Genomic DNA, 21,287 nt, shown 5'->3' with positions numbered 1-21,287 from the left:
ATGTTTCAGCAGCACTTACATCTTTATTTTCCTAAAGCGGCGTGCAAAGGGAAGACACATCTATTAAATCTATTTCAGCGGAACACACATTGATAGAAAGAGCTCAGTGCTCACAGCAATATTCATTCCCGCTGACAGATTATTGACTTTTGAATTTCCAATTTCTGTTATTAATGGACCATAAAATAGATCCCCGCTGTAAGAAAGCAGAGTCAGACAAATGGCGCTGGAGGGACGGACTGCAATCCTACAAAGCATTTCCGATTGTTGCCGCCGAGGTAGTTTGTGATTTAGATGTGTGTAAGTGAAATATAAATGGTCCATAAAGATTCATAACTTTGCCGCAACTTTTAAATCTCAATCCCAAGCCCTGTGACTGCAAAACCGAACACAACTGTGAAAACAAAATATTTGGACATTATTAATCTTATTCTATATCAATCTTGATGAAGCTCTTTACTATCTGTTCTTTTGTCTTTTTTGTGACTATTTATTGTCCCTAAACGGGGACATTTCATTCATAGTTCTTTTCTGATTTTTATCAAACTGGCTTAAATACCCAACATTTCTAAGGTCTATAAAGATAATAGGTGGACTTTGTGCCTAAATCTTCATGAAAGGAGACGAAATTATACTTATTTTTTTTATATAATAGGGTTTACGTTTGGATGTATTTGAATTTTCATAGGGGTGTTCGCCCCCATCCCCTTTGCACCTGTTTGAATTAACAAAAAGAGCTCAAATTCTGGAAAACTTCCTTATGTCATATTTATGTTTTTAAATGTGATCCAAATTGGAAAAAATAATGAATTTTCATGGGGGTCTTTTGCCCCCTTTCCCTTGACCTAAAACCTTACCTGAAAGATGAGTAGACTGAATGCTACTTTCTTTGTCTTTTCTTTGTAATAGTTGATGTTTCCTTACTATAGTAAGTAAGTAAGTAAGTAAGTCAATGTTATTTTAAAGCGCCTTTCTAGACCAGGGTCACAAAGTGCTTTAACAATCAAAAAAAATACACAGTTTAAATAAAAAATGTCTTAAGATGTTTCTTGTATGAGTCAGTAGCTAATGCAGAGTTTTAAGGATCGGGGAAATGTGAGTTCTTCTACTAAAGGGAGTCAGAATTCTGGCTGCAGAGTTTTGTATCAACTGCAGGCGAGACAGATCCTTCTTGTTTGGACACCAAAATAAACTGTTGCAATAGTCTAAACGAGAAGACACAAACGCATGCATTATAAGCTCCGGATCGTGTTGTGACATCATTTTCCTTTGTTTAGAGATTTTTCTCATAATCCGTCTCTGGAACTGAATATTGACTTGAATGCTGGACTTCCAAACACAAGGCCTTCAACACAAATGACTCAAAATATGCCTTCAATCATCGCTTTACTACTTTGACCTCCATATGGTTAAATTTAGTGAACACGTGCTAGCTTATGGGCCTCCGGGTATTTTTGCGGATGTAGATCCTCCACACCAGACGAGTGCTGCATAACTTGGCTGCAAAAAGTGGTCGTTCACGTGTTGGAGAAAAAAAAATGGAAGTACATTAAATCATTTCATATAAGTGAAATTGAAGGTTGTACTCATAGTAGCCAAAAGACCATGGCAATGAAAAGGTGCACCTGATTATAAGGCGCACCTTCAATGAATGGCCTTTTTTAGAACTCTTTTCATAAATAGGGCGCAACGGATTATAAGGTGCATAGAATAAACGATACAGTCAAACGTTTGACTGGGGTTAGTTATGCATCCACTAGAAAGAGCTGTGGGAATAAGGGGAATGTCAACAAAACAGTCAGATAAAGTCAAACTTTATTAAGCGTTCTGACAACTCCGTTCACTCCCATGGTAACGATGTTCAAATGATGTTAAAAAGGCTTCAAGCAGCAGCGTGTGAGACTGGTGTTGTGAGCAGACAAATGTTGAGTGAGCAGCAGAGAAGTTGAGCGCGTGTATGACGGCTAGAGCGTGCGTGTATGACATGTTGATCGCACGTATATGACTGGTTGAGTGCGCAGCAGAGTGTTTTGAGCGTATATCAACCAAGACACACTCGCTCAAACCGGTGGCAGTAATCTAACTCCATAGACGTCCGCCATGATGTGACGTGCGTCGTTATTCCTACCCCGTGATGACACAAAGATGTAATTCTGCCTACGGCGTGTCGGCGCAGGGTCATGAAAGTGTTTGTAAACAAGTCAACCACCAGGTAATGTTCATATATAAGGCAGTCCGGATTATAAGGTGCACTGTCGTTTTTTGAGAAATGTAAAGGCTTTTAAGTGTGCCTTATAGTGCGGAAAATAGGGTACCCTAGTTAAAGCGACTTACAATCGCAAGTGCTGCTAAATACCAGGTCCTGGACATGGTCAGACGGACGGGTGAATGGATGAACCTATAGTTAGTTCAACTTACCATCCACATTGTCAATCCTAGAAAGTATTTCACGGTAATTCACATTCCTCTGAGATGCTCAACGCTAGTAAAGGAATTCATGACCATCTGCCACAGTCTGTGGATTTAAACTTTTATTGTTTGTGTTTAACTCCCCAGAGCCTTTTGTGTGTAGTTTATCTCACACTCCGTTCTGTTTGTGAGAAACAAGAGCAATAATGGAATAGAAGCATCCTCCCCAAGCTGTGTACCATATACCTGACGATCAGGATCTTGCATCCAGGTAGGGAGAGTTATAAGTCATCGTGGTCTGGTTAGCTATGGAGTTGTTGTTAATACTGAGGTCTTGCTACGGACAGGACTTTGCTGGTAAGACCCTTGTTGGACCCAATCGTGGCTCTACCTGCGAAAGTTTCAGTAGTTGCGATAGTTATCAAGTAAATCATCCTCATATCTGAATTCCAGAAGTGATTTTATTTTATTCCATGCGAAAATGTTCAATTCATTAAAGTAGAACGATCACCGTCTGTCGTTTCCGAACTTCTCTCTCTATCTCACCCAGCCCCTTGTTTGCACTCCCACTCTTCCCTCCATCTCCCTCTGAAGTTGTTCGATCCTATTTTCTCCTCTTCCCTCGCTCTGTCATCTCGTGTCCTCCTCGCTCAGCGGGCACACACCCACGAATCTTCTTCTTCGTTTCATATTCACATCATGCCTTCCCTCTGATTGACGCTTGCAGGGATTTCATTTTTTTGTCATGTTCCTATCTCTCCATATTTGAAAACAAAACACAATAACGACAATAGGATTCTTATCCTAAAGAAATGCATATTCATTTTTGTGAAGCTGCGTTTAACTAATGTTCAGTTGACCGTGGGTTAGCTTGGGGAGTTAGCATAAGCTTTTTTTTTGCAAAAAAACCCCAAAACAAACAAGATTCCAGAAACAAATTCAGGCTTTTACGCCCACGACAATCGGTCACGGAGCCTTGAGAGATATCCTCTCGTCTTCATGTGGGCTGCTGCGGTTTGCAGCATCCTGGCATCAGTGGGCGTGGAATGGACTAAAGAGGGCTCTTTAGTGGATTCCCCTCAGGAAGTGGGAAACTAGTCTGCTTCATAAAAAGGCTCTGTGATTATCGCCTCTCCTCCGCGTTATCTTGAGTTACTCAACACCATGTTGCAGAAGCATCTTCATGAGTGTCACGTCTCTTCGCGCCCACTTTGCATTTTCAACACTCGAATGATGCCTTTCATTTGCCTTTGACGTCCCACCAGGGGGCTCAACCCACACCGGCGGTGTGTCTCCAAACTCTACTTTACTGAACGGTTTTTTTTCTTGTTTATCTCCCGCTGTGACATTCAGAGGCGTTTTCACAAAACGAATTGGCCAAAGGTGTGTTTAAGTTAATTTCTAGATGTGTTTTGCAGAATCAATTCAAGTTTGATTGATGTGGACTGAATTAGGAACCCGATGGTGCAGTGGTCAGCGCGATCATCTCACAGCGGGAAGGTTGCTGGTTCGCTTCCCGGTTCGGGGGGAGGCACCTTGTGACCCTTTAGTGCAGGGGTAGGCAATTATAAATCTTCAAGGGCCACATTAAATTCTGTGAATGTTGTTAGGGGCCGTCAAGCCAAAAGAAAGATGAAAAAATCCCTAAAAAAAAAGGAAATTAGGCCGTGACATATATTAAGCTAAATAAACTGCAATTTTATTCTTGTATGTATGAGTTTTTTCAAAACATTTCTTCAACTAACTTAAAAAAAAAGTTTTGAGGGGTTAATATATATTAGAAAAAGTACACACAAAAAGGAGGGAAAAAGTAAATAAGTGATATGTGAAAATGTAAAATAATAAATAGAAAATACATTTGCTAATGTATTAGAACCATTTCTACATGATCATACTTTGACATTACGAGAGCCGCATAAATACAGTCAAAGGGCCGCATGTGGCCCCCGGTCTGCTTTTGTGTGGACTTTGTATGTTTACTCCAGTTTCCTCTCACAGTCCAAAAACATATAGATGGATGAATTGAGTTAGTAGATGGATGTCAGTAATGATGGTCTGATGAAGCTTCATGAAGCAGTGTCATGTTGTTTAGAGGTCAGTAGGTGGCGCCATCGGTTTAAAAATGATGTTTCATTAGAACAGTTGTTCAAAACAAAGGAAAACAGTGCAGAGACCACAAGTGTAAAATAATGACACTGCTTCATGAAGCTTCATCAGACCAGCACTAGTTGTCAGGATGAGAAACACTACCACCACTGACGTTAGCATGTGTAGGACCTTGCAAGAGTTGACTGTCCATTGCAGTAACTTCTAAACGGTTCAGCTCCCTTTTGCGTCTCTGCTTTTCCTCCTCCCACATGCCCAGAGCGCAATAAATCTCGACCACAACGAAAAACCTCAGCTGGTTAACCCATCACGGTGAGGGAGCACGGGAGTGGAGGAGCCCAGGGGAGCTGTGGAGACATCAAATGAAGGGGAAACAGATGAGTTTCCTCCCAGCAGGGACGCTTGTTGTGACAGTTTATGGTTGATAACTACGAGGGGGTCAAAGGATTAGCAGGTCCTATATATGGCTGACATTTCATTACCAACTAGAACATAAAACTCAAAGTTAAACCAGGATTTAACAACGTTGTAGGTCATGAGGAGGCGGTAAATCTGGCAATAGAGACTTAATTCCAACTTATATTTCAGTTGAGTTTGTTAATGTTGACTCATGGTGCTCCCGCTCATTATGACTGTAGTGTTTATGATCAATACGTATTTTTCAATGAAGTTAACGCTATGTACAGATTATGAATTCATAATATGTCAACAAGCTACTTTTCTCAATAGTTATTTGCATTTCTTTCCAGTTAGTTAGGGGTTTGATTCCCAGTGTTGTGAACAGTGAGGTCAAAGTCCTGAAAAAAGGCAACTTTAAAGGAAAGTTGTTCTTGTTCTTTCTCTGTGATTGACTAATGAAGCTTCATGAAACAGTGTCATGTTGTTTAGAGGTCAGTAGGTGGCGCAGTTTAAAAATGATGTTTCATTAGAACAGTAGTTCAAAACAAAGTAAAACAGTGAGGAGGCCGCCATCTAGTGGACTCTGAAAATAATGACACTGTGTCATGAAGCTTCATCAGACCATCACTATCTGGAACATCACCATGATGAGTCGTTGTTTGTCCCTGTGATACTTTTCCAGCTACTATTTATCCCTTAAAACGAAATTATGTAATTCTCTATTCTCCAAATCTTTAGTTCATGCTTTTGTACATCAGCCTCAGTTTTCTCTTTTTGTTTTCCAAAATCAGACTTGCACACATAATGGCCGATGATTCATCCAGAACATTTCTTTGTCACTGACGATGAATCGGTTTTGTTTGTGAAAACCATTATTCTTAAGGTTTCACGCCGTGTCTGTTCAGTGCATTCTGTTTATTCTTGCCTTTTCTCTTTTTCATCTGTTTGACCTCTTTATTTGAACATCTTTTTTTAATCATTCATTTTGATGATTAGATTTCAATTAGATTGTCACAGACCACATCAGGAGCACCGGCCATTTGCCGCCAACTCGTTTGGTGTGATTTTCCGGGTTGAAATGTTTGCACTTGTGCTGGCGGAGAACAGTCTTGTTTTTTTCCAACGCTGATAAAAACGAACTATATCAGCAAGTTTAGCATATATTGCTGCTCGACTTCCCACACAAACATACACATATACAAGTATACTCTCTGGAGTTTATTTCATTTCAGGGTGAGCAGCTAAGACAACACACAGTTGTGGGACCAAGATTTCTTCCGTAAAGCAAATGTTTGTTTGGTGACCAGAATAATGTGGCTAATGGATGAACCCTCGCGCTCGATATCTGGATATTTGTTTGTCAGCGCACACAATCCTAATGTTGTGATACATCTGCCATCGAATGTGTGCTTGTTTGCATCACAGCACTTGATTGTTTGATGAATGAATAATCTTATTCAAGAATTTGCTTCCAGATGTTTCCTCAAACAATGTGATTACGAGCCGAAGACGCTGCTCTTCTACGGGGCTTTTGTGCACGAAAGTATGAGTTTTTGACTAAATCTTATATATTTGTTCGTGCTGAACCAATGGTGTAAATCAGCTACATGGTCCCGTCCTTGAAACTTCTCCGGCAAAACAAAGAAGCTCCATGTTATCATCGATCTATTCCTCCGTTGTAAATGTTTTTTCTATTATTGTGGAAGAAGTCTGTCTCAAGTTTCTTCTCCGAAAAGAAGAATTTTCACATAATTGGCTCGGAAAAAGGCATTTTACAAACGTATTTATGAGGAAAACTTTAATACCAAATTTGGTTTGTTTGTTGGATAAAAATAACTGTATATTAACTAAAGAAAAAACTACTAACATCACTTAAATGGGTTCTGCCAGGATATAAAAGTATTATCATACATTTTTTGCGTCTCCATCTAAGTTTGACTTTCAGGTGTTTGGGAGATATTTAAAGGTACTTGAATGTCTGGGAAACAGCATTACTTTCGGATAAACTTCCTGTTTAGCATGTGCAGTCACTGGTGATTTAATCTATGCCTTTATTTTTTAAATATTTCTGATGGATCTGCACCTTTACCTTCAGCTTCACAGCTGATCTGCAATGATTACCTTCAGGTTCACAGCTGAAAGTAATCCTTGCAGCCACTCATTTGTGACCAAACACATCGGCAGAAGAATATTTGACGATGGCGGAGTCGTCCGAGAACTTCTGCAGGTGACTGGTGGGAGACAGGTGTTGGAAGTCTGCAGTGTACAGTGAAAAGAGGAACGGTGCTAACACTGTTCCCTGGGGGACCCCTACACTGCACAGTACAGTCCTCGAAACACCATCCCGGGTCCTCACGAACTGTGGACGGTTGGTGAGGTAGTCCACAATCCAGTCCGTGAGGTGAGTGTCCGCTCCAGACAGCTCCAGCTTGTCCCTCAGGATGTTTGACCTGATGGTATTGAAAGCACTGCTTAGATCCAGGAAAAGGATCCTCACAGTGCTTCCAGGCGACTCCAGGTGAGAAAGTGCTCGGTGGAGAAGGAAGATGATGGCGTCCTCCACGCCGATGTCAGGTTGGTAGGCAAACTGCAACGGATCCATGGAGGAGCGCACCAGAGGACTCAGGTAACTAAGGACCAGCCGCTCCAGAGCCTTCATAAGGTGGGATGTCAAGGCCACAGGTCTGTAGCAGCTGGGATCCTTAGGGTGCTGAGTCCTCGGCACCGGTACCACACAGGACGTCTTCCACAGTAGTGGAACTCTTCCCAGGAACTCTTCCCAGGGTCAAGCTGGGAAGCGTATGAGGTTCAAAATGATACGTAGATAATACTCCACTGTCCCGATAAGACTCATGTTTCTCTCTCTAAAAAATAATAGTTTCACCAGCTAGTTTGTTGTTCATTTTCCGGCCAGTATTACACTTCTTCTTCACTATATAAGGAAACGAGGACTGACATGCCTCAGAAACACATCCTTACGACTTCATCGCCAAAGCTCCTGCGTTACGAAACAGCTCGTAAAAGTCTATTTTCAGCCTGATTGTTATTTATTATAGAGAACTTAGCTCTGTCATGAATACTGTAAATAATAAAAGCTTTGGTCAATCTGAAGAAAAGTAAGGACTCAATGAAAAGGTCGACACAAACCGAGCATTGAACTGGCAGGCGCACTTTCAATTTGCATTAGTTGATTCTTTGCCCAGACTCTCCTGTGGCTCCACAAAACAAAACAAAAAAAACACTTTTATTATTAATGGTTCACAGAGAGGAGAGCTGCCACAGTTGGTTTAAACTTAAGCAAATTTGACGAAGAGATTTGTTAAGGATTTTTCAGGTCATCGATTAAATCTTATTCAGATGGATTTTGTTTAAGTTCGAGATGGAGCGGAGAGCTAAATAAAGGTTTGCAATTTAAGTTCAGTTTGGGGAGTATTCAGAGGAGCTGGGACAAAGAAACTGAGTCTTTCCCATTTTGGTCTGAAAAAGTTGAGCAGACCTGTGTAAAATATAATTCAAACGCAAGGCAAAATAGCTTTTGGTTCGCTAAAGAAAACTTGCTTAAATATGTTGAAACCGTGCCGAGAAGAGCCTTGTAAAAGAAGGAGCTGTCTCCCCTGGAGTTAAAACAAAACTCTGCAGCGAGAATTCTGTGCGGCTCTAGTAGAAGAACTCACATTTCTCCGATCCTTAAATCTCTTCACTGGCTGCCAGTTTCTTTCAGGATCCATTTTAAAATTCTGGTTCTTACTTTCAGATCTATTCATGGTCAGACCTTCCATCAGTGATCTGATCCAGACTTACACCCCAGCTCGGGCTCTGAGGTCTGTGGATCAGAATCTACTGATGGTTCCTGAACACAGTTCAGGACCGGAGGAGAGAAATCCTTCCAGACTGTTGCTCCTAAGCAGGACTCCTGTGTTTGTTTTATGTCTTGGCCAATGAAAGTTTTTAAATTTGTATGTATTTTAAACTGTGTATTGCTTTTGATTGTTCAAGCGCTTTGTGACCCTGGTCTAGAAAGGCGCTTTACAAATCACTATTACTTACTTACTTACTGAAAATCAGGCTCTTACAGAGAGAGGACATTGAAGCTATAGCATACATTTTGCATTGTTGTGTGAGGCGACTACAGCCAGTGATGAACCTCAGAAAACAAGGATAGATCGAGTCAATGATCGGAGGCAACAGTTAGAGACACACATGTAGACCACATCGCCATAGTGCAGTATTGGTGAGAACGTCGCTGATACGAGGACCGTCGTAGCTGTGAGGGAGAAACAAGACTTATTTTTATAAAAGACAACAACATTCATTCTAAATAAATAAAAAAACAATTTCCTAACATGCTCTTTGAAAGAAGCTCCTGATCAATGACAAATCCCAGGTACTTATAACAATAAGCTGTAATCAGCTCAATAGCTCTGCCATGGGAAGTTCTAATAAGGAGATATTTCTTCCATAGGAACAGATTGGTTAGAAAAAAAAACAAGATTATTTTGGATATTTCCACATTTTAAACCAGTTTAAATTAGTTTAATCTGTACTTCAAAAATGTAAATGCTTGTTCAAGTGAAATTGACAAATGATAAATGACAGTGTCATTATTCTAAAAATGGTGTGAGGCATTAAACAAGTTTGCAGACAGATTATGTAGCTTGTACACAAAATGGGTCCTAGCACTGAGCCCTGAGGTACACCTTTTGTGACCTCAAGGAAAGTGGACATAACTCCCGCCATCTGAACACATTGTGGTGGAGGTGGATCTGCTTAACTCCAATGGTTGAGGAGGACTTTCCCCAAACAGACGGGGTCCACACCTAAGGAAAGAAGAGGCTGGGTGACGAGAAGGCAGCCAAGTCCTAAATCAGCAGGAGAGCGTGGTGTTCTTTTGATTACTACGCGAGTAAGAGTTAAGATATATAACTGTGTCGTGGACTTGTCAAGGTGAATCGCACACGTCTCAATGAGTCTTGACTCGAACTGATAGTTCACCCAAAATTCCAAATTCACTCATTTTCTACTCACCACCAAGGGTTGAGATCATTACGGATTAGGAAGGGAATTTCTTTGGAATCCATTTGACTTACTTTAGTTCAACGAAAAGTGTCCCGTGTGGCCACAGGAGATTTGTTAATCCATTTCAGTTTGTTGCTGCTTCGAAACTTGGCCTCGCCACGGCGGTTCTGTTGCCCGACAAGACCGACTCGACGATACAGTGTAGAACTTTCAGAAAAGTCAAAAATCGTATTTGTATTCTTTGAGCAGAACATTTTTTACCCCAATCCGCCACACGCTTCGGTGTGTGGAGTCACCCGTCGCCATAGAAACCGTGGGCAGCCGATGCCACCCACAGATGTGGTTAACCTGCACTTGAAGACTGGCCACGCCCCCCTCGATGGCATCTGAACCGAACACAGTTGCATTGAAGTTCATCTAAAGACAAAGACAAACGTAGTTTTTAAAAAGTGTGAAGTACTTTCTGTTTCTTCATCGTTTTGCACTCTGAGTGAAAATGTTTCTGAGTCTCGATATTTATTTATGTGGTATGTGGGGTATGGTTGTCATCAGGGGGCGGAGCCAGTCTGCACACCAGACTGGCTCCGCCCCCTGCTCTTAATGGCGCACATTGCACAACATCTAAAAAAAAACAACTTAATGACAAGTGATGACAAAAATGTCAGGTGTTTTCAGGGCTCCAGAAACGTCCTCCAGCTTTTCTCCAGTCCAGGGGCCGCAGATATACCAGTCCTGAGCCCTCTGGCTCAGCTCTATCTTCCCCAAAGACAGACGAAGGCGCCACACGTATGATTCGAACACTGATTATTTAGGGAAGAGACTATTCTCAGAAGAGTCTCAGAAGATCAAGTGGACACAAGCTTGGTGACCAGACATCAGAGTTTCAGCTTCATATGTCAAAAATAAAAGTCATAAGGTTCTACCACAGTTTCTCACGTCCTGTCCACCTGTACGGTCCAGGATTCCGTCACAGGTCGGGGCACAGATGCTCAAAAACTGTCCGGGAGACGCTGGTGAATACAAGCAGATTCTTGGTACAAGAAGATTCTGGCGTGTCAAACAACCACTTGCGGTTGGAAATGTGGTTCTGGCCCTTGATTGACACTTCCGATGTCATGGCGACAGTGGTTGACAGCAGGGGGGCGAATTCTCTGTAGGGTTCTGGTAACGACCAACATATATATACCGTATTTCTGTTTTCCATGTAAGTAAGTAATTTATAAGCTTGTTTTACATAATTATTTATTTTATGGTATTTATTTGTTGTTGTTGTTGTTGTTGTTGTTGTTATTATTTAGACTTATAGTCTTCATTATAGAAATCATTAATAGGAAAGGAAAACACGATTAACCTTTAAGAAGGAAATGTAAGTATTGTTTGGAATTTCATCAAGAAATTTAGACAAATCATTCTTACAATATTGTTGCTGCCAAGTCATACATTTCATCAGAATTTATTTTTTAACACGGAGGAATTGGAATTAATGTATCTTTCCTTAATGTTATGCAACGAGTATCTCGTACACTCTTGTTGATAAACGATTGTGACGGCATTCTGCTTCACCCTAGTGGTCACTTTTGACACTGCATGAATATGAGCAAACAATGAAAAGATGATTTTTCTGTCTCTTTTTCACAGTTTTCTTTTTGTGTGTTTTAGTTGGACATTAACAACTAAAATTAATATATTTTTTTTATTTAAGAAAAAGTTATGGAGTCTTTTTTAATATAATTATTTTTAAATATATATTATATACAGTTTTGGGGGGATTGAAGCCAAAGAATGTGTTTGTGTGAGTGTCTGTTTATGTATTTGCATGTGTGTCTACGTGTGTGACTATTTGTGTGTGTGTGCGTGTGTGCATGAATCTATGTGTGTGTGTGTGGGGGGGGGGGGGTGTGTGCGTGTGTGTGTGTGTGTGTGTGTGTGTGCATAGACCACTGAATTAAAGACTTGTATGTGTTTGTATGTGTGTGTCTGTTTGTGTGTGTGTGCATGTGTATTTGAATGCATGCGTGTGTGTGTCTCTGTGTCTTTTAGTGTGTCCTTGTGCATCTGTGTTTGCTTTTTTTGTGTTGTGTACATGTGCTTGTTTCTGGTCGTGTGTGTCTTTTTGTGTACGTGTGCATATGTGTTCTTAATGCAGGCGTGTGTGTTTGTGCATTTGTGTTTGCATGCACGTGTGTTTGCGTCTTTTAGTGTGTGCTTCTGCATGAGTGTTTGTGTGTGTTCATTTGTGTCTGTGTGTGTGTGTGTGTGTGTGAAACTTAGTGACACAAGAGTTAAAAAGTGAAATGAAGCTAGAAATGAAGCTAACAAGTACAAATCAAATTTTATACAAAAATGTATTCGTCACGAAATATCAGCAGGAGCTAAAATATCACTATTGTTAAAGAAAAGACTCAACCTCCTGGTCTTCTGTAGGTTCTGATGTCACTCCATGAGACTTGATCTGGGTCAGTCCCTCCTGGCTAGGTGCTCAGCATCCAAAAATATATATCGTTGCAGTTTCAATACCAAGACAATCCTTCTCAGACAAGTTCTGCCGGAGGGAAGATGAGACTGTCGCGCTGGTGTCGCCATAGCAACGCTGATGCTTCCAGTTCTGCTGTTGCATCAAAACCGCTCAAAGGAAGACGAAACCTTCAGAAACCTCCTCCAGGTTTTACAGTGGGCTGTTTGTGTAAAGAAAGAAGACAGAGTCCAGAGGTCAACATTACCTGTTCTTTTAATAGCAAACCAAATAACAAATGTGTTCTGGAAAACACCTTGAGGTCATGGGACCAGCAGCAAAGAGAGAGGAAGCTGGAAAAGGTCAAGAATGTTTCAAGTAGTCTTTGGAGAATGAACACAGGCGGACATGATGGCGATCAATCGCTTTGCTCCTGCACGACCGGCTTGTATCCGTCACACGACGGCTCCATTGATCCAGGCGTCGCCACCATTTTCTGGAGCAGCTGCATCATCTGCGCCGCCCTCAGATCCGCCGCCTCGGGTAGCGAGCGCGGCGAGGAAGCCTGGGGAGGATGACGGGGTAGGTTGGAGATCTCCGCATCGTCCCTGTGACGAACGTCTTCGTTTTCGAGGCCGAGCCCCGAATCCAGACTGGGATGCTCCACGTGGTCCTCTTGCTGGCGCGAGACGGATTTGTAGCCGGGGCAGATCTGGATGGACCCCGTGCCGAAAACGCCCCCGGTCGTCCCTCTGGCGAAGAATCTCTGGATCTCAACGAGGGCTTTGTCGCTCTTGAGGCCTCCCGTCTCCCCTTGACTCTCGAGGCTGACCTCTGTTGGCTTTTCTTTAAGGATCCCTGTTAAGAGTTCTGCCAATTTCACCTTCTCCGCTTCAGTCCTCTCACGCTGGACTTGTCCGTACGACGAATCCTCGCGGCGAGGAAGTGGATTTCCAGCTGTGGCGGAGGAAGGAGGCGACGAGGAGACCTGGGCGTAGCTCAAGTTGGTGAATCCGGAACTGTTGGACTCTTGGAACCTCTCGCTGATGAACCTCTCCATGAGTGACAGCGGCGTGACGCAGTGCAAGTTACCAAGGATTTCCACGGGAAGGATTTCCACGGGTTGAAGAGGGGAATAGGACGATTCCAGTCTGCTCTGCCAATTCTGTAGATGATCACAAAAGATGGAGAATTAAGCTCTGATTTGAAAAGGCTCATGATGTTTGGTAGCAATACCTGGAGGTGAACATCCTTCAGGAAGGACTTCCCAGGATCAGGTAATGGTGGATCAATGACCCTCTTCAGGCTGTAAACCCTGAAACACAATAAAATAAAATGGACTAAAAAAAGCACTGGGACAGTGTATACCTCCGCCAGGGAGTGCTAGTTTGTGATAGTGATGGGTGTGTCATGTTGTTCAGAGGTCAGTAGGTGGCGCCATCAGTTTAAAAATGATGTTTCATTAGAAACAAAGTAAAATAGTGCAGAGACCGCCATCTAGTGGACTCTTCAAATAATGTCACTGCTTCATGAAGCTTCATCAAACCATCACTAGTTTGTATAGGGGCTGGCCGCGTGAGCAGTGACATTGTGACGCCTTACAAGTAAATGAACAAACCCTCAAAACCTCATTAAATCCAGATCAAGGTACACAAGATCAGCAAAAGTAATCCTGGAATTTTCATTGGGAATTTATTTTGTCTTCTAAAGTGCAAGCTTGTCGGTAGTGATGGGCTGATGAAGCTTCATGAAACAGTGTCATGTTGTTTAGAGGTCAGTAAGTGGCGCCATCAGTTTAAAAATTATGTTTCATTAGAACAGTTTAAACCAAAGGCAAATAGTGCAGAGACCGCCATCTAGTGGACTCTGAAGATAATGACACTGCTTCATGAAGCTTCATCAACACATCACTACCATCTAGTGGACTCTGAAGATAATGACACTGTTTCATGAAGCTTCATCAACACATCACTACCATCTAGTGGACTCTGAAGATAATGACACTGTTTCATGAAGCTTCATCAACACATCACTACCATCTAGTGGACTCTGAAGATAATGACACTGCTTCATGAAGCTTCATCAGACCATCACTACTTGTCTGTTGCCTCTAAAGCAAATTATGTTTTCAGATACTACAATAATCTTGCATTTGAGCCTCATACTTTTTTAAGGTCGTACATTTGTTTTGACTTTTCTTGCATGCTCTAAACTTTTGACCTGTTACAACTCAAGCTTTTCTTCGGTCGAATTCTAACTTTGGTTTTTGCAGGTGTTAAAAATATTCCACCACACACAGGAAGTCTTCATCTCGATGCTCAGCCGAGTGTGATGAATCCAGCAGCGAGCAGGGAATTTTCTCTTACCATTTGTTTTTGTTGCTCCAAACCAGGGTCAAAGCGACGGCGCCGCAGGCAGCTGCTGCAAAGATGATCTTCCACAAGTGAACAGCATCTAGTCAGACACAGCAACACATCTTATTTATATTAATATAAAACCCAAACTTCAGCTCAAATGAACATTTCACACAACAAAACTTGCAATGCAAAAGTTTATCTACCAAATTCACAGTTTACTCAAACTCTTTTTTAATTAAAGGTCACCTAATGTGTTGATTTAAGTGTGTCTTAAATTGTTCTAGGACCTCTATTCTACTCTATTATACTCATCAGTATGTTTCTTTCTGCACAAAACTCTCATTTAATAAAGATATTTACATTAGAAATTATGCTTAAGCCCCGCCCACTTAAAATGCACCGTTTTGGCTGAGAAGAAGTCTCGTCCAAGCAACCACGCCCACTCTGCTCTGATTGGTCACAAAAACACATGTTGCATTCAAGGGCTCACGTAAACTTCAAACTCACCCCTAAAACTCCTGTTTTGTACATTAAAAACGAATAATAAAATTAAGGTTTGCTGCTTAATGTACACATTACAAAAACACCTAAAGGCAGAAGTAACTCTCACCATGTTTACATAAATATTTATTTTGTTTATTAACATGTAGGTTCTTAACTGATTTACAGCTTCTAGGGGAGGACACCTGCACCAGAGTGATGTCAGAATGTTTAATTTAAACCGTAATCTCGTTTAGCGAGATTTCAGGCAGGAGAGAACTTAAGAAACGACTGCATTTTGAAGAGGACGACTTCAACATTTACAACATGTTGGCTTTTCACATGAGGTGCCCTTTAATCTTGAAAAATATTTAGGGAATAAACAATTGTTTCACGTGAGCTTTAATTCAACTTCAACAAGTTTTTTTTTAAATAGCTCTAGGAGTCACCTGGTGGATGTGGCGATCTTCCGATCTCTGCGACCCATGACACCTCCGGACTCCAGTCACTCCACAATGATCGGTAGTCGACATTGTCAAACTTGACACGAACACGCATCTGGTAATCCTCGCCTCTAATCAGCTCATTCTCAGGCAGCTCTACTTTAGTAGAGCACACACATATAGTACCACTATCTGAGCAGTTTTGCTCATCCTAAGAAGAATAACGTGTCAAACATAATTAATTGATTCACGCAACTCATGCAGCTTTTGTCCTGCGAGCAGCAAACTCACACTCCATGGTTGGTCCTTTCGTTTCCACTGCAGCTCACAAGTGTAAACTCCCAGAGGTCTCATGTAATCAGCTCGTGGCAACCATGACACGGTGGACAAGTTGACGCTTAGTATAGTCGGAGGATTAGGTTTGACTACAAGAGAAAAATAATCTGAATTTAACTTCATTTACAGAGGTTTCAAATCTTCCATTCCATCGCTGACTCTTCTACATCAGGGCCTACGGGTCGCCTTGACCCAGAGATAAAACATGGGTTAAGGCAAAAATATTTACTCATCATGGCAACGCACGGATTAGAACATAACTATCTTAAATTGGCAATAAAATGGCTGAAAAAAAGAATATTAGAATTAAAAAAAAAACATGTAAAATAAATATATATTTAAATATAAAAAATATAAATTTAGCATTTATTCTTCATTTCAGTCCCTTTTATAATTGACCGTATTTCAATTACATTGAAAATAAATAATAATGACAAGTTTCTTGTATAACTCACTTGTGATGATGTTTACCTTTTTTCATTAATTCCCGTCAAAAATTCAAAGTTTGCACCCGATTTATTTTAACTAGCCAGTTTATTTTTATTCATATTTTCAATTGACATTTAAGTCACATTTTAATAAGGAAACGTTCAAACTTTAATCGAACAGAATTCATTGGTCAAAGCCAATTCAAAACTGTAATTAAATATTTTAAGATGCGATCCAACAATTTTTGACATTAATTAAACAATCTAAAACTGCAGTTAAACGTTTAAAAACAGTAATCGAACAATTTTAATTAAATAATATTCAACTGTAATCCTCCAATTTTCAGATATAATCAAACTATTTTTAACTGTAATTAAACCATTAATTAATTGTATTATTATGTGTCATGCGACCATTTCTGTGTCATGTAATAGTTTATATGTGTCATGTGATCACTTTTATGTGTCATTTTTATCACTGTTATGTGTCATGTGATGATAAATATATGTCATGTGATCAGGTATATGAGTCATGTGATCACATATGTGTGTCATTTTTATCACTGTTATGTGTCATGTGTTCTTTTATCTGTGTAATTTGATCACTTATATGTGTAATGTGACCATGTATATGTCTCATGTGATAATGTATATGTGTCATGTGATAAAGTATTTGTGTCATTTGATCACTTACATTTGCCATGTGATTATTTATACATATCATGTGATCAGTTATGTGTATCATGTGATCAATGATATGTGACATGTGATCATTTTTATGTGTCATGTGGTCATTAACATTCGTCATGTGGTCACTTTTATGTGTAATGTGACTATTTATATGTGTCATTTTATCATTTATATGTGTGATAATTTATGGGTCATGTGAATAATGTGTGTGTCATGTACTCTTGTTGGTGTTACTCATGTCAATTTAACTGAATTATTATTATCATTTGGAAAAACACCTCATCATCTCATAATGGTTTGATTTTTTCACTCCATAACATTCTATTGTGTTGATCTTTGAACTCCTTACTGTGACAAACCGGTTTGTAGTTCATGGTCACACTCGTCTGCGCACACGTCAAGGTGATGCTCATCACGTGGAACATTTGCAACTAGAGAACACAAAGACACTTTATAAGCCCGTTATAATTGAACAAAAAGACAAAAGCTGCAACAAAACCTCACACCGTGAACACTCACAATTTTGTTCAAAGACAAGGAACATCTCTTCAGTTCTGAACTGCAGACCGAATCGTTGAATTTAGTCGTACTGGGATTGACAGGAGAAGAAACAACTGACTGCTTTGATTTCTGCTAAAAGGAAGTTTTAATAGTTCTGCTGTAACCATAGCGACTAAACCTACCTTGGAGGTTTGACCCAGGTATAGTATAATTCACACACCTGTCCTGGCAGGTGTGACATGTTCCAGGTGCAGTTCATGACTTTGTGGTAGTCATTGACACATTTGAGACCTTGACGGAAGAAAAAAAATAAGATGAATGTTTTAATACCTGGGCTGTGAATGTATCTAAAGTACGTGGAAGTAAGAAGACCAACATGGAAGTTGCCTCTCAGAGGAACAGCTTTCATCCCAACTACTCTGGCCACAGGCGCACCATGACATCAGACAGAGGAGAAGGAGGAGCTTCCTCTCGCACTCCATGATGCACTCGATCACTGCTCTTCTCTCGCCGCCGCCCGTCGATTCATGTCGAAACCAACCGCCTCGTCCTTCATCCGTCAAAGTGAGGAGACAGCTGTGAACATGTGATCAATATATAAAGGTGACCTTAAGGTTCACTTCCTGCTTTCACATCTGCTTCCACTTCCTTGTCTGGGTCTCCCTTCAGATGCAAAGGTCCTTCAGTCCCTTCAGCTCTTATTGATCAGAGCTAACACGTTGAAAGAATTTGTGTTGGAAGTGTGTTCATTTAATCAGCAGGTGCTTCACCACAAAGTCCTGTGAGTCAGTTTTCTTGAACTGACACGATAGCCACAGACGCTACAGGTGTTCAGACGTGTCCGTCGACTTCTGACTGCTTTTCTAAGTCTGTGGTGGAATCATTCGCTTGTCAAACCAAATTTTCTTTTACTTTGCAATGTGTGTGTTTTTTTTGTACCTTTACTTGTACCAGAATCCTTTATTTGTTTGTTTGTTTTTACTGCCAGAACAGTGGAACTGTGAATGGCTCTTCTTCAGGTGCCGAAAAACCGAGAACATCTTGTTTCTCCTCGACATCGTCTTTTAGATTTAATTATATTTATCTTTATATAACAAGATATTCTTATTCATAACGACTGTACTGTAAAGTCCAGCCAGAAATCAAAGTATGCAACATTAACAAGCCGACAAAAAACATCTTAACGTATGGTGTATATCTACACAAATATCTGCACGTTGCATAACAACATGACTCGGCTTGTGCTCTCACAAGTTTTGTGGAAGAAAAAACACTTTTTAATGTTTTAATGTTTTTTCATCTTCAAAAAAACAGGTTTATCTTGACCAAGAATCCATCCTCCTTTTAGTTTCTAGTGGATGTTTCAGGAAATGAAAGTAAATGTAGTTGTTGGGTTTCTTTTACCCAATAGTGACCAGGTTTCATGTATGGACTGTAAAAACAAAACTATCTAATACGTTTTTTTCGTTAAATCTCTTGGTTATAGAACCAAACACCATCACAATCACATTCTGTAGGTTTGAGTCCAATGTGGGTCATTCTGTGTCCAAATTCCCTGAAAGGCTGAAATCTCTTTAAGAACCTTAGACTAGCATCAACCAAAGACATAACTTCTCCACTGGACTTTTCAACTCAATTCATGAAGAGAACAAAAATGTAACATTTAACGACAGAGGAGCAGCATAGATACATAATAACTGCTACTGGGGTTTGATGAAAACTTTTACGGAATAAAAACAAATTGAATCACTAAACTAGGGGGATTCATGAAGCCACATATAAGTCGCCCAGAATGAAGCGCAACGAGAGCGAGAGATAAAAACCCACGTACCTGTCAGCATCTCGTCTCGTCAAAACACATTTAAACGACAGATGGATTCTAAACTCGCGGTCTCTATCGTTTCGTGCTCTTTGAAGGGTAGGAGGAGTTTTTTGTGGTCGCGGTGGTTCCCCCGCCTGCCAAGAACACGGTAACAAGTCAGAAGAAATGTGACACAAAGGAAAAAACTATTGACGCAGTCGTCAACTTTCCATGCTTAACTGACGCAAAAAAAAAAAAATTGTTGATCTCCCTTAATTCACATACTAACCTTGTATATTATACATTAAAAAATGTATATTATATGTTTTTCTGAGTTTCATGATGTAATTTCTAGTTTAAATACATAATTTGAAACGTTGTTATAGCATGTGAATTCGATATTATATACAAAGAAGATAAACAGCATTTTGAATATTTGTTTGTTATACCTTTTGAGAAAAATAACTGAATGTGTTTTATTTTTGTGTTTGAAGTGTCTTATTAACTCTATCCTAAATAAACAATATAAGAGTAATGTGGTGGGAACAGAAAGATTATTAAACTATTATAACGTTGTTGTTTACGAACTAGTGAGTGCAGACATCTTCCAAGCAGCTCAATTACACTCATGCTATGACTTGTTTATTTGTTTTTTTAAACTATAACTAAATCCACATGGAATTCCACAAAAATGCTCCGCAAAAAATGCTTGTTAAAGATAAGGAAATTATTGAAAATGTTTTTTCCCTTCTTTTACTGTAGAAAATGATTCATTAAAAATGTTTTACTTGAAACAGAATGACAATTGACGAAGTGGATATTTTCTAAAGAGCAGTATCGAGCAGGATGTAACAGTCTTTGTATAACCTTTTCTTTCCTCGCTTCAGTTGCAGGAGGATGACCAAAAACCGGCAGCATACGAAACCGTTTCTTTCACCAGACAAACACTTTCGACCACAATCGTGCAAAGTCAGAAGAACTTCTAATTTAAAAGTGAGGCTTTTCGTGTCCGATCATTTTTCTCTACACCTGGATGTCAGTTTGGCTCTTAAGGAAGTACTTTCTCCTCCGCTTTATATCTTTAGTAAGTTGACTTTCTGAATGGAATGTCATTTCGTATGGAATTTCGGTCATGACGCCCTCACATTATTATTATTATTATTATTATTATTTTATTTTACACAAGAGGGCGCTATTTTGCAGATAAAAAAAATAATGAAAAGTAAAACTTTTTTTTTTTTACAGTGGCTGGGAATTGAAAAACTGTAGACGTTTACTTTTAAAATGTGTTTCGATTTTTTGGACTTTGGTTTTGGATTTCCCAAAATAGTTTTCAACACTACTAGTATTTAAGGTTAAGGTAAGGTGAGGTAAGGTAGAACTTGATTGATCCTTCAGGATATTGATTTTTTTTCCAATAGCCACTGAAAATACAGCAATTTTTCATAAAAAATAAATCAAAATAAAATAAGAACAAAGAGAAATAAAGAGAAAGAACAAGATTCACACATACAAAACTGATGAAAGGAGACATTTAATTTGTATTAAAAAGGTTAATAGTTTAAATGTAATTGAATGTGTTCACTAATGATTGACTTGAATGTTTCGTTTTATGAGAAGAGATTTTCTTTTCTTTCTGTGACACTTTCCACTTTCCTATCTTGGTGTGAGACTGTCCTGAGCAGACAGACCTCGCTAGATAACATTCTCTGCACTATCAGGATCACGCCAGGACAGTTACTCCCCACAACTTCAGCAGTACTAGACTGTAAAGTAGTACACGTACAGACTAGGAAATGAAGGAAATGTGTAATTTGAACAAGGAGTCAAACAGTTAATACAACTTTAATTAGTTGAAGTTTTAAAACA

General features: G+C 39.9%; 2 protein-coding genes across 2 annotated transcripts in view; both read right to left on the bottom strand.

Annotated features, from left to right (window-relative positions):
* Positions 1-21,287, bottom strand: part of sun2 (Sad1 and UNC84 domain containing 2) — a 332,438-nt gene that overhangs the window by 273,614 nt on the left and 37,537 nt on the right. The window lies entirely within an intron of this gene.
* LOC148089877 (uncharacterized) lies at positions 12,710-19,478 on the bottom strand. Its single transcript, XM_087809825.1, has 10 exons — positions 19,449-19,478; positions 17,994-18,193; positions 17,800-17,908; positions 17,636-17,705; positions 17,466-17,547; positions 15,954-16,087; positions 15,669-15,873; positions 14,749-14,836; positions 13,619-13,697; positions 12,710-13,547 (listed from the first exon to the last, which is right to left on the bottom strand). Exons 2-10 carry the CDS (start codon positions 18,097-18,099, stop codon positions 12,801-12,803), a joined length of 1,620 nt encoding a protein of 539 aa, XP_087665951.1. The 5' UTR covers positions 18,100-18,193; positions 19,449-19,478; the 3' UTR covers positions 12,710-12,800.

Source organism: Callionymus lyra, chromosome 1 (genome assembly GCF_982586985.1).
Source record: "Callionymus lyra chromosome 1, fCalLyr1.hap1.1, whole genome shotgun sequence".
NCBI classification, from domain to species: Eukaryota; Metazoa; Chordata; class Actinopteri; order Syngnathiformes; family Callionymidae; genus Callionymus; species Callionymus lyra.
The sequence above is the reverse complement of the archived record's forward strand: the minus strand, read 5'-3'. Positions and strand labels throughout refer to the sequence as shown.

Bases quoted from the DNA above. Each gene is read 5' to 3' on its own strand.
- LOC148089877 (XM_087809825.1), bottom strand. From the start codon at position 18,099: ATGGAGTGCGAGAGGAAGCTCCTCCTTCTCCTCTGTCTGATGTCATGG. The intron at 15,874-15,953 runs GTGAGTTTGCTG...TATTCTTCTTAG, and splicing joins GAAAGGACCAACCATGGAGT to GATGAGCAAAACTGCTCAGA. The intron at 13,548-13,618 runs GTATTGCTACCA...GATCATCTACAG, and splicing joins TGAAGGATGTTCACCTCCAG to AATTGGCAGAGCAGACTGGA.